This window comes from Tiliqua scincoides, chromosome 3, assembly GCF_035046505.1.
Source record: "Tiliqua scincoides isolate rTilSci1 chromosome 3, rTilSci1.hap2, whole genome shotgun sequence".
Classification (NCBI taxonomy): Eukaryota; Metazoa; Chordata; class Lepidosauria; order Squamata; family Scincidae; genus Tiliqua; species Tiliqua scincoides.
The window spans coordinates 151,354,281-151,367,354 of NC_089823.1; the positions used below are offsets into that span (position 1 = coordinate 151,354,281).

The 13,074-nt window shown below is 38.8% G+C and overlaps 1 protein-coding gene across 3 annotated transcripts in view; it reads left to right on the forward strand.

The window, feature by feature from the left end:
• CCAR1 (cell division cycle and apoptosis regulator 1) overlaps nt 1-11,792 on the forward strand; it is a 28,146-nt gene extending 16,354 nt beyond the window's left edge. For all 3 annotated transcript variants that reach the window (XM_066619822.1, XM_066619823.1, XM_066619821.1), the window contains exons 15-25: nt 292-375; nt 1,010-1,195; nt 3,813-4,004; nt 5,118-5,351; nt 5,984-6,095; nt 6,780-6,862; nt 7,549-7,695; nt 8,406-8,526; nt 9,195-9,380; nt 10,673-10,878; nt 11,450-11,792. In XM_066619822.1, coding sequence (XP_066475919.1) covers nt 292-375; nt 1,010-1,195; nt 3,813-4,004; nt 5,118-5,351; nt 5,984-6,095; nt 6,780-6,862; nt 7,549-7,695; nt 8,406-8,526; nt 9,195-9,380; nt 10,673-10,878; nt 11,450-11,509 — 1,611 coding nt within the window. In that variant the 3' untranslated portion in view covers nt 11,510-11,792. The remainder of the gene's footprint in view (nt 1-291; nt 376-1,009; nt 1,196-3,812; nt 4,005-5,117; nt 5,352-5,983; nt 6,096-6,779; nt 6,863-7,548; nt 7,696-8,405; nt 8,527-9,194; nt 9,381-10,672; nt 10,879-11,449) is intronic.
• The last annotated feature ends 1,282 nt before the right edge of the window (nt 11,793-13,074 follow it).

Genomic DNA, 13,074 nt, shown 5'->3' on the forward strand with positions numbered 1-13,074 from the left:
GACCAGCAGTGTCTGTGTCTCCCTAATGGTCTTTGTGTTGTTGTTTTTATCACCCTTTTGTGTTTCACAGAGATGACTCTTATTGGCTGATGAGAGAGGCACTGTGATCCATTATAAAGTAGTAGAATGTGTGTGTATGTGGCTTCGTTGAAATGGTAACTTTAGGAGAAGACTATCTGATGAAACAGTTGTGACCTTGCCCAGATCAGCAGCAGAATGCTCACTTAAGAAAACAAGAATCTTAACTTGTATAAGTTTTCTGAAGGATAATGTCCTTATTTCATTCTTCAGGATGAAGAGGAAAAGGATGATGGGGAAGCAAAAGAGATTTCTACTCCTACTCATTGGTCTAAACTTGATCCAAAGGCAATGAAGGTAATTGTGGTTGAAGACTTCAGGACACTTACCTTGACCTGTTCAGAAATGAGGCTAAACCATAGTTTAGCATTATGTGTACAAACAGGTATAAGTCTCAAGCTTGTGCATTCCCTCTTCTCTTTTACATACATGAGGAGGAAGTTTTAAAAGCTTCTTTTTGCAATTTGGAAGAAATCGCAGCTCCTAGTATTCAGATAAAATGGAAAATGAAGCTTTAAATTTCTTCTTTGCTTTCCTTTTGCTGGGAGGAGGAGAGGCCAAGGTGAGAATTGTTCTTTCTCATGCACATAATGTTCCACTCTGGCTTAGTGTTATGGCTGAACTAGGTCTTTATCAAGTATTGCAGTACTACAGTATATGTTTCTCTTTTTAAAAATTGAATTGGTTGTCTTTGTCTGTCTTAAACATATATCCCACTCTTACTCCAGGAACATAGTAAATTATTAATAGTACCGGGAGAAAATATATAATGATTATAAATCATGGCTATGTATAATTTTCTGTTGATCTGTGCCTGCCTACATTTCAGTTGCTGACACATGTTTGTTTCTTAATTAAATGAGAGATGTCTGAATTTGCTTGTTATAAGTACTAAATTGATTAATTGTACAGCATGCTATTCATCAACTAGGTTAATGACCTGCGCAAGGAATTAGAGAGTCGAACTTTGAGCTCCAAAGGTCTGAAATCTCAGCTGATAGCCCGGCTAACAAAGCAGCTAAAAGTAGAAGAACAAAAAGAAGAGCAGAAAGAGTTGGAAAAATCTGAAAAGGAAGATGAAGAAGAAGAAGAGAGGAAATCTGAAGATGACAAAGAGGTGAATGTTGAGCTCATCTAGATACATAATGTTCTGTGAAACACTGGATTTGTAATTAAACTGAACTTCAAGGGGCAACCTTGACCAATACCTATTTTTAAGTCTCTTTGTTTAAATGAAAGATGGCCAATGTGTGTTTAACACTGTGACATGGAGGCTGCTTCTCTATAGCTTCTTCTCATCCCACTGCTGTAGTATGTGGATGAAATAACCCCAGGATGGGGAAAATGAAGCATTTCCTTCCCACACTAGCTGTGCCTGCTCTTTTTCTCTTCTCCCTCTCCTGGGAGAGGGACGTTAACATGGAAGTAAAGGAGCCAAGTCATCTTGTCCACCCATGAAGTTCTCTGTATTTTTCCAAATATGGAAAAATTTTCAATTCATGCAACCACCGCATCCTGTCTAATGTATATCATTTGATATATTCCTTTTGCTAGAAGATAATATTGTAGTGTGCCTTGATTAATACTCAACACCCATATAGCACTTTCAGTGCACGCACCTCCTCTGGAGGTGAGGGGAGCTTCACTCACCTCCGGAGGGTCTTCCAAATCCAGCAGAGGTGGTGGCCGAACGTGTGTGGCCTCTGCTGAGCTTGGAAGACCCTCTGGAGATGAGGGGAGCTCCACTCTCCTTGCCTCTGGAGAGTGAGAGGGCGTTCTCTCATATCCGAGAATTCACATATCTGCGGGTGGGTTCTGGAACTGAACCCCTGTGGATACGGGCACACCTGTTTATGCATTATTTCAGTAATCCATATGCAGCCCTGCAAGGTAGGTCAGTATTGCTACAACTGTATTACAGATGGAGAGCTAAGACTAATTGACTTTACTAAGGCTACCTAATAAGTTTGTGTCTGAGATATGAACTGGCAACCAATCTCACCTTTGTGGGTGGCATCCTGACTTGTGCTTGTGCAACTGTGGGAGCATAAGCCACCTGTCAGCTTTTGCATCCTTGCAGCCTGCCCATAGGGCATGTCATACCACCATCAAGGGTCCCCTGACCATTAGCAACACTTTTAAATGTGTGAACAAGAAATGATAAAAGTGCTTATACCTAGGAAATGTCTATTATGAAGCTGTGCAGGTGTATTGAAACTTGTGCATTAACAGTACATGTTTGTATGTAAACTGTAAGAAAGTGCATTCAGTTGAATGCATCATGTCTTAATGTACTTTATGGGGACAACATTTCCTAATGAGATTTCAGTTCAAAAACTTTTGATATGGAAAACTTGTTGAGATAATCTTATATGCTGTATAGCTAGCATCACATGTGTTGTTTACTGAATAGAAGGCAAACATACTAAATTGGATCTAAATTAATTTAGTGCATTGGAAAATCTTCCAATTTAAAAACCTTGAGAAGTTGCACATTACTACAACACTGTGAAATAGGTTAGGCCAGTGGTTCTCAAACTTTCAGGGAGAGTTGGAGAACCAGAAAGTGTTTGCGAGGGAGGGGAGGGGGCAGTGACCTCTGCTTGGGAGGAAAAGAGTTTTTAAAACTTACCTGGAGGTCACTACAGGTTGAGACTAATTCTTCCATGGGTTCCAAGCACTCATGGATGGCAAAAAACTATAGCAAATCAATTTAAAAAACAAGTTTCTTTGCTCAGGTGATTTAAAAATAGCCCTGATGACCTTTGTGATCTAAGATAAGAGTCATTAAGAAGACAATCCATCAATCAGTCCTCCTCCAAGGGGCTTCACTCAGCCCCTCCCTTCACCAGTGCAAAGTGATCACCTTTCTTTCACCTTGCTCAGGGGGAAGGGAGGGGTCTGCTGGAGAGAGCAGGATTGATGGATTGCCAACCAGCTGCCCCCCCTCTCTCTCTCATTAAGAAGGCTATTGTTAAAGGACTGTTGGGTTTTTTTAAAACTGATTTTAAAGGGATGCATTTTCCCCTTCTCCAGAGTTCAGCACATTCCTTCTCATTTGCAGGGGGCCATTCATGTTGAGTCAAATCAGTGTATTAAAAATCCATGTATAAATAGGCTGGACCTGTATAGCTCTCCAGAGGGTCTAGGGAGTCCGCAACCTCCTCTGAAGGACTCCTCATGCCTCCAAACAGCTGTAAAATGAAACAAAAGCCACTTCCATTTTTTGTCATAAACTAGAAGTGGCTTTTTTTAGCATCTTATAGCAGTTTGAAGGCATGGGGAGGCCTCCGGAGAGCCATTGTGACTCACAGGTAAGTTTTTAAAAACGCTTTTCTCCCTGGCAGCAGCACGATTGTGTCATCACCACCATTGCTGTCTCTCCACCCCTTAAGGGGGCAGTGACAGAGCTTCCCTGACTGAGGCATTGCCCCAGTTTGAGAACCTCTGGGTTAAGCTATTAGTGAGGGACGGGCCCAGATTCTCACCCAGGAAGTTTATGGATTAGTGGAGGTTTTAATCCATGCCTCATAATCTTAAACCCAACACTGATATTTCTGCTGGTTCTGCAGCATGGAGTGTCCAGCTAGTATAGAAAATTATCTGTATAGGGTAGAGGAGCAGATCTCTCCTTCAAAGGTCTGAGTAAACATTGTCCTCTCTTTTCATGGTTTCCAAGAAGTAAATACATGTACATCATGCTCTGAAATATTCATGTTTTCTTAAAACTTTAGGAAGAGGAAAGGAAACGATTAGAAGAAGTGGAACGTCAGCGACGGGAGAGACGATATATTTTGCCTGATGAACCAGCAATCATTGTACATCCCAACTGGGCAGCAAAAAGTGGAAAGTTTGACTGCAGTATTATGTCTCTTAGTGTTCTTCTGGATTACAGGCTGGAGGATAACAAAGAGCATTCCTTTGAGGTAGTTTCTTTACAAATTTCCTCACACCATCCCACCTCAGTAAATAAGTAACAAGTCAATAAGTATTAGCTGTGGTTTGAACACTTTTTTTTCTAAATTTGCATTTTATAATGTTAGCTATAGATACTCTTCTCAAATTCAAGCATTATACTTGCTCTCTGTTTTGTTTTTTTTAGGAAAAAATGTAGGAAATATATATTTTAGGAAATATTGCTCCTGTTTTCTTAGAGTGCATTCTTTTTGACTTTGAGTGAGAAACCTTGTAACTTTATTCCACACCTTCATTATGTGGAGGTGCAATTACTTGTTATATCAGATTAAGAAAGAGTTCAGTTCATGTAACTGCATCAAATTGCCATTCATTTGAATTTCACCAAGCTTAGACATCCAATTCCTATTACAGCAGGTGAATTATGAAATTGGTATCCATACCGTATCCTGGAGCTTCAGGTCTAGACTCTCACCTACTCATCCAGACTTTCCACTTTGGTGATCTCTACATGGGATCTGCTTTATTAAGAGAGCTGAGTTTTAATGGAGTCCTTGGGCAAGTTCTTATTTCTCAGCTTTAGTTCCCCCAACTGTGAAAGAGGATAATAGGAGTCTGCCTCACTGGAGTTTTGTTTGAGAAGAACCAAAAATTGTAAATCCGCTAAGATTTAGGTGCCAAATTAAAATGGTTTTCTTTCCCACGCAGATAAGCCATTTCAGGGGTGTCGGGTTCAGGGGTGTCGGCTAATTCTGAAGCCCTTCATGCACTATTAGGCATGTTCTGGGGCGGGGGAGTCAGAGCCTCTCCCAGAGCAGATTTTCAGTATGTGCAGAGGGCTGCTATGCCGAGGAGACAAAGTGAAATTTTGCTTTTGCAAGCTTCATTTTGTGCATTCTTTTTAGGGATTTTGATTGTGGTGCTTGTAGTAAATTTTATTACATGGTTTTATGCAACTTCTCTTTTTTTCAGTGATATATGTTAATGTTGTAAGGTGCCTTGTGAATTTTTCTTTAAAATTGAAAAATGGAATATAAATATTAATAATGAAGCATGTTGGGATACTAGCAGTGATGCTACTGGTATGTAAAACTGATTATCCACCTTTGTTCTTCATTATGCAGGTTTCATTATTTGCAGAACTCTTCAATGAAATGCTTCAAAGAGATTTTGGTGTCCGCATCTATAGATCACTGTTGTCTCTTCCGGATAAGGAAGATAAAAAAGATAAAAAAAACAAAAAGGATGAGAAAAAAGATAAAAAGGAAGAAAGAGATGATGAAAATGATGACCCAAAACCTAAAAGAAGAAAATCTGGAGATGAGAAAGATAAAAAAGATGAGAGGGATGATAGGAAGGTCAGTCACCACGAAAAAAGATTAAAAATCTTACCTGTCTGGACTGAGTAGCTTCTCTGCATGGGGGGGTGGGGCAGGTGTTGCAAAGGTTTTATTTGGTTTTGCTAAACCTTTTTCCTGATTCTGTACTAATATATTCAGATCATCTCTTGATATGAACTCTGCAGCTGATTTCCTTCCCCTTGTAATGATTTTAGGTTTCTTAAATAAATATGTTTATGGGGGGAAAAACATGCTTTCCTTTCAATCTGCAGTATGACTGCAGTGTAATGTAATGGTTTCTGGCTATTTTTTCATGTTCTTCAAGCCAAGTCCATTTTCAGACACAGGGCACAATCCTAACCAGGTCTGCTCAGAAGTAAGTCCTATTTTGTTCAATGGGGCTTACTCTCAGGAAAGTGCGGTTAGGATTGCAGCCTAAGCCTGTAAACAAGATCATAGTTCAGCCACTAATCCTCTTCTGTCATCTCCTATAAGAGAGAGTGGGGGCTGAACTAGAGGTATATGGCTTGATTCAGAATTTTTAAAATCTAGTTATCAAAACATAGTTTTACCTGAATAAGTGGTTTGAAGATTTTTAAATGATTGCTGCCTAAAACTGGATTGTATTAATATTTGAGAATTAATTTCAGAGAGAAGATAAAAGAAAAGATGATAGTAAAGATGAAGATGAAATGGAAGATGACAATAACCAGGAAGAATATGATCCAATGGAAGCTGAAGATGCTGAAGATGAAGATGATGGTATATAGGGGGTGATTATCTTACTTAAAAGGAGGCAGGTGCAGACCCTTGATCTTCATGGGCAAAATTGCAGAACTTTTAATTCACTTAGTGTTTTGTTTATATTGGGGTTGAAATCTATAATTGAGCAGTATTCCTTATATTGTAATAAGAAAATCTTAACTGTAAAATTGCAGTTTTTTAACTTTTTAGGACAGTGGTCTCCAAACTGCAGGACCACTGCGTTTCCAAAAAACCCTCCCTATTACACATGGCACTTACTGTCCCACGTGGCTGCTCCTTATCTTGCAAGCCTATCTTGTCCAAAAGGTTGCTCCAGGCAGCCACTTCCACCTGAAATTGGGCACAGAGTCTGCTGGGGCGATGGCCAGCAACACGACTTTCTGACAAGAGCAGCTTGCAAGATAAGGAGCAGCCATATAGAATGGTAAGAGATGCACAGGATGGAGAAGGATTCATCCAGGTGCTGGATCTGGCCTGCAGGCTCGGGCTTGGCACCTGCCATTTTAGGGTATTGTTGCGAAATGCGTAGGAGAATGTCTTACCTTTTCTTTGCATTTTATAAAACTGGAAGTCTTCAGTACTACACTGAGAAATGTATATACTTCCACTCAGAGATATTTATAATAGTAACATGAACCTCTAAAGTGTTTTGAATATGCTGAAAGTAATTTGTTTCCATAGATAGGGACGATGAGGAAATGAACAGGCGAGATGACAGAAGAGAGGGAAACCGGCATTGCAAAGAGAGGGCTTCTAAAGACAAGGTACTTAGTTCATTAGCATCAATTAATGAAGACACAGGAGAAGGTGTTTGTTTCTTAAGTAGACGTGTGTCCCCCCCATACCAGATGGGGCAGTCCTATCTGCATGCCTCATCTCCATGCTATAGCCGCCCTAGGTCCCTTTGGGGAGAAGGGCGGGATATAAATAAAGTTGTTTATTATTATTATTATTATTATTATTATTAGCCTTTGTTTATGTTGTTTACATTCCCTTTTATCAGTTTACATTAAGTGATAAGGTGTCCTGCTTAAACAAATGCTGCAAGTAAAAAGCTTGTAGCAAGTCGAGCAGGCAAGTAGCCTGCAGCCTAAAAGGGAGACGGAGTGAATGGTAACTTCCCACTCAGGCTAACTCATGATTCCTTGGTACCAGTGGCAGTGGTGGCACCCAAGACACCATTGGAAGGTGGTTGGGTGGAGATGCTGTGGGGAGCCCAGTGCAAGGCTTTGTCCCAGGTACACCATATAGGACCTGTACCAACGTTCCACCAGCACTGATTTTGTCTGTACTCTAAAACTGTGAGTGCACATCGTGTATGATGTACCAGACATTAGAAAGCGATACTGAAATAATGCAAGAATTTACCATTGTACTCTTGAAACCATTCAGGAACAACTAATAAAGAATTATTACTAATAGCAAACTCTGTATAAAATGTATTCTTTAGGAAAGAGACAAAACACAGATGATAACTGTTAATAGAGATCTTCTGATGGCTTTCGTTTATTTTGATCAATGCCATTGTGGATACCTTCTAGAAAAGGACTTGGAAGAAATACTGTACACCCTTGGACTGCATCTCTCACGTGCTCAGGTATGTTGCTTAAGTAGTCTAAAGCAGTGAATCTTATGGAAAGGCAGGGATTTGTAGCTTTCTCTGGACAATCTAAACATGTGCAGCTAGAGGTCTGTAGTTTTGACTTTGTTGTGAAGCCAGTATAGTATGACCAGCAAGAAAATTCCCCTCCATATGTGCCTCTCCATTCCTTCTTGAGCAGGAAAGTGGGGTGCAGGGTATGTTTGTGTTATTTTGGAGGAAATGCTCTGAGCACCACAACCAAGCAGGACTCACCTTCCTGCCCAAGAGTAGTAAAGGAAATCTTATCTTGCTCAGAGATTGAGACAAAGAGTGGAGCTTGTCATGCTCTCCAGTTGACAATGCCACAGTAAGTGAAATGCTTGGGTGGAGCACGCATCTGGCACATCTCTAGAGCATAATATTGCTCAATCTTCTCTGACTATACTGTGATAGAAGGAGCATTTTCTTTGTGTTCCTCTGACACAGTCTAGATCATTGTTTACCCTTTTGTATCTGCATCTTCTAAGCTACCAAAGTCTTCATTCAAATAAGTTAATTTCAATTTTACGTGCAATCATATTACATTTTTGGTGTAAAAACATTTGTATTGGCTTATTTTGATATATTTAGATTATAAAATATATATATCACATTTCATGCATAAGAAACTTGCATATTACCACTTATCTTGCTCAAGAGGTAACTGGTGTCTCATGTTGTTGCAGGTTAAGAAGCTACTTAATAAAGTAGTACTCCGTGAATCTTGCTTTTATAGAAAATTAACAGATGCTTCTCAAGATGAAGAAAATCCAGAAGAAGTGGAAGCTCCGCAAGAAGATATGCTAGGTAGGTACTGGTTTTAATAGATGTAAAGATATTTTATGCATATCACCATAGTAGGGTCTGTGATATGCATAAAATATTGTGTGGGGGGGGGTGTTGTTTGCTTGTCAGTTTAATAATGTAATCCTCCTTTAAAACAGTAGTAATCATCTGGCATTAAGTTTTTTTCTGTTCAAACAGTAGAACTGGCTGGTAGGTTCTTCTATTTTCCATTTTCTGAAGTGATGGAAACACAGGGGAATGTGAGTTCTATATGTGTGAATTGTGGAACCAGTGGACCTCATACAAGTGGAAAGACACTTCTGACCATGCAGAAACCCCCCCCCCCCATTTCCAACAATTCTATCGTCATTCTTGCACCCCATTTTGCACTTTCTGGAATAGATTTTAGGTGTATTCTCAGAGTGGTGGGGAAGGGGCAGGAAACTCTATTGTGCAAGTGTAACTCTGCTTGTTCTTTGGATCCAGTATCAGAAGCTATCCATTTTTTTTCTTTTCATATGTTGTGGGAAAAGGGATGGATATACCTTTTGAATGTATAAGAAGTCATTAATGTTCTTGAGAAAATGTGGAAAGGTATAGATAACATTCTGTTGCAGTAATTTTGAAGCTTACTAAACTATTTTGGTAATGGCATATTTTCTTAATGATGTTTTCCTCACCCACTATAGGAAACAGGCTGCTACTACCATCACCTACTATAAAACAAGAATCTAAAGGCTCAGAAGAAAATGTTGGTCTCATTGTGTACAATGGAGCGATGGTGGATGTAGGGAGTCTTCTGCAGAAACTAGAGAAGAGTGAAAAAGCCCGGGCTGAAATGGAACAAAAACTGCAGTCACTGGAAGAAAAGACAGGTTGGACTGGAAACTTTAGATTATTCTTTTATACATGAAGAGAGGATTATTTATAAAACATTTTAAGTGAAATACCTGTAGTGATTACAATTCATGAGATGATGGAGATTCATAGACTCTTTGAAGTTGGCCCCAAAGCAGAAAAAGCTACACAAGGCACTTTTACATCCTCTGTTGCAGCTTCTGTGCAGTCTAAGGGTCTCCAAGTGCCAAGATCGTGCAGATCCTTCTATGCAAAGTACTATCAGTTGGCTTTAGAAAGCCTTGTGCAGTAGTTTCTTAAAACTGCAGAAGACTGTCAAGAAAGAATGACTTGATGCATCTAGCAAAACGGTATAAAAGATACAGATTTGTATTTTTGCAATGCATACTGTGCAAACATGATTTGAAAAGTTATCATCGTGGCTCACAAACTGTGAAATAAAACATAACATACAAAAAGCTAAAAGCAAAACTAGAAAGCAGCACTCTCAAGTTAGAAAACTACAGGAGCCATTCATTTTCCCCAGTAACTCAGAGACTTGGATTTCAGTTAACATCCATAAACTAACTGCAATACAATAGTCTTCATCACTAATTTCCTAAAAGTCATAACTGAGTGGGCTAGTTGTTCTGTTGCAGTGTGTATGTGGGGCGGCTTCGCTATGTGCCAGCCGGCTTCCTGATAGGCAGAGGTAGCACTCAAAGCAAAACCCATCTGATAACTTTAGCATATGAGGAGGCTTGTATGAGTGGACTCCAATCAATATAAACTGTAAAGGTCAAAAATAGAATTTAAATTGTGCCTGGACACTAATTTGGAGCCAGTGCAGTTCTTTCAACTCTGAGTCTTGCTGCAAATAACAAATGGATCACTATATTATGAGCCAGATAGTGTGTTTCAATCTTGCCTTGCAGATGTAAATAAAAAGGACATAATTGATCATCAGTAAGTTTTGTTAACTTGGTTCTGTTATACCTTCAGAATCAGGTGGGAACACAGCATTTGACAATCTGTATTCTCTACTAATGAACTCAGGTGTTGGAGTGCTTAATAGATTGCAAGCAAAATGCAGCCTCCCACACAGATAAGTTAATAGTTTCTACATACTCTGAGGTCTCCCTAGATACACAAAAGAATAAAAAAGAAAAACTGATTATCTCACTATCCAAAACAGCCAGATACATAAGAAGCATGTTCAGTCCATCGTCATCTATTGGGTTTGGGGAAGATCCTTTGTATGTTACACATATGAATTAATATAGACTGAAAAAGAGAAAGATGAAATAACTTTAAAGTTACGTATTTTCAGATGAAGATGAGAAGACTATATTGAATTTGGAGAATTTGAATAAAGGCCTGTCTACAGAACTAAAGGACGTTAAAAAGGACCTCAGCCAGCTACAAGAAAACTTGACAGCATCGGCAGATACAAATTTGCAGTTTGAGGGGCAGCTAAATAAGACAATCAAAAGTTTGGCTACAGTTATGGATGATATACACGCTGTTCTTAAAAAGGTTAGGACTGTGTAATTCTGTCTTGTTAAATTCCATTTAAAACAGGATGGAGAGGAACTAACTTCTGTATGCATCTTGTTTACAAAAAAATATTGATTGATATAAGGGCTCAGTCCGGAACCATTAAGGTTACTGTAAATGTTGTCACTAACAGAAAAGGATTTGCTCCTTAGGCCTCGGAACACCCATCAATATTTATGAATTCTAGCTAATCAGAAAACACATTGACACCCACTCCCTGCACAGCTCCATTAGCAGACATAATGAAGTAGTATTAACTGTAGTCTAGTTGTACATGAGTAGGACATGTTTGGCTGTTGAAATTTTGTTTTCTTATGCATTGTTATACAGTTTAAGTGATAGCCAAAATCTCTTCAGTTGACATCATTGCAAAGCAAAGATACTTGCTTACCCAGTCACCCATTAACTGATGACAACGGCTCCATAAGTTCAGTTGTCTAATAATACCCACTGTTACCCTGCAAACAATGCATGTGTGCATGCCTTAGAACTTAAGGAAACCAGCAGTGACTGTGCCCTTACCCTACTGTCTTGTCCTCTTTTTCCACAGGATATTGTGAAGAATGAAGATAAAGATCAAAAATCCAAAGAAAATGGAGCAAATGTATGACTAACTTGCTACTGTTGAAAATAATGGTGTTACATAATGTAATATAAATCATGAAACTGGAGTGTATGAAAGTGATGCATGTTTGATTTTAGTAGTATAAATACTTTAGTCCAAGCGAGGATGTAAAAAGTTTTATAAATGTGCGAGCCTGCTTCAAAGGATTGCTTGTAATTCATAGCTATCAATTTACTAGACACTCTTTGAGTGAAATAATTTTGCATTGCAAAATGTTTTAGGGTAAAATTCGTTATAGTTTGAACGCTAATAAAGTTCATCAATTTAATGGAAAGTAGCAAGTATTTAATTACCAAATGTTTTCCTTTAAAGTCTAGTGGGAACTATTTTTCATTATTTATAGAAATACCATTCTTAGATTTTTATTTCAGTCTAATTAGTCTTTTTAAATTCAAATTTAAATCATAGCATGCTGCTTAATTTTGCAAGTAAAGATTTTTAAAGAAAATCTTGGATTTCTTGTCACTGTTTTCCTTTTAAATCATGACTTTTCTCTTGCAATCCATTACTGGCATGATGCACAGTAATTAAGTTTAAGAAAAATAGTAATGAAGCCAACAGAACTTTGTTAAATTGGAATTGATATGAAAGTACAAACTTGTTGTACTAGACCTATTTAGTATTCCTTGAAATGTTCTAAATATTCATTCATTAATATTATTCCTACTTTTAAAAAAGCATCTGACCATTTTACTATTGCATCCAAGGCCAGTAGATGACAGTGCAGTGTTTTGGTGAAACTGCAAATTTCTTAAGATTTTAACACTCAAGATGTGCAAGTAATGCTTGTTTTAAGAGTGAATAAGGTATTTATATTTCACATAGGTTTTAAAATTACACAGGTTCTCTAAATCTGAAATGCTACATACAATATTTGTCATAATAAAATATGGTAATATGGGGGGACCGTATCCACAGATCTCATATCCATGGTTTCACTTAACGGCAGATCATATCCACAGGACCTCCCTGCTCGCCCTCTCAGGAGGTGAGGGGAGCTGTACTTGCCTCAGAAGGGTCTTCTCAGGCCCCCAGAAGCTGCACGTGACTGCCCATGGCCCCATGAGCCTCAGAATGACCCCGCCCCCAAAAAACCCACAACTTCTGGTTTTACAATGCAACTGGAAATGATGTCTTTAATACTTTTTGATGCATTAAAAATGTCACTTCTGGTTTTATTGTAAAACCAGAGGTTGTTTTTTTTTTTTTTTTTTTGCTTTTTTGGCCAGAGGCCCACCATGGGCAGTTGCATGTGGCCTCTGCGGGCCTCAGAAGACCTTGAGGCAAGCCCAGCTCCCCTCACCTCTGGAAGGCAGGGGGATATTCCTGTCTGCTGTTTCAGTTAACCATGGAGGGGAGGTCTGGAAGTGAACCTATGCGGATAGTGGGGCATGCCTGTATATTTTGGCACATCTTTAGTCCATAGGAGAAGTGAGTTAATAATTTGGTATCAAAGGTAAGTGAATGACTTTTGTGCTAGTTGTAATGAAGTAGCTGCCTGGATGAGTTTTTTTATTTATTTAGCGTATGGCATATAATACATGAACTTA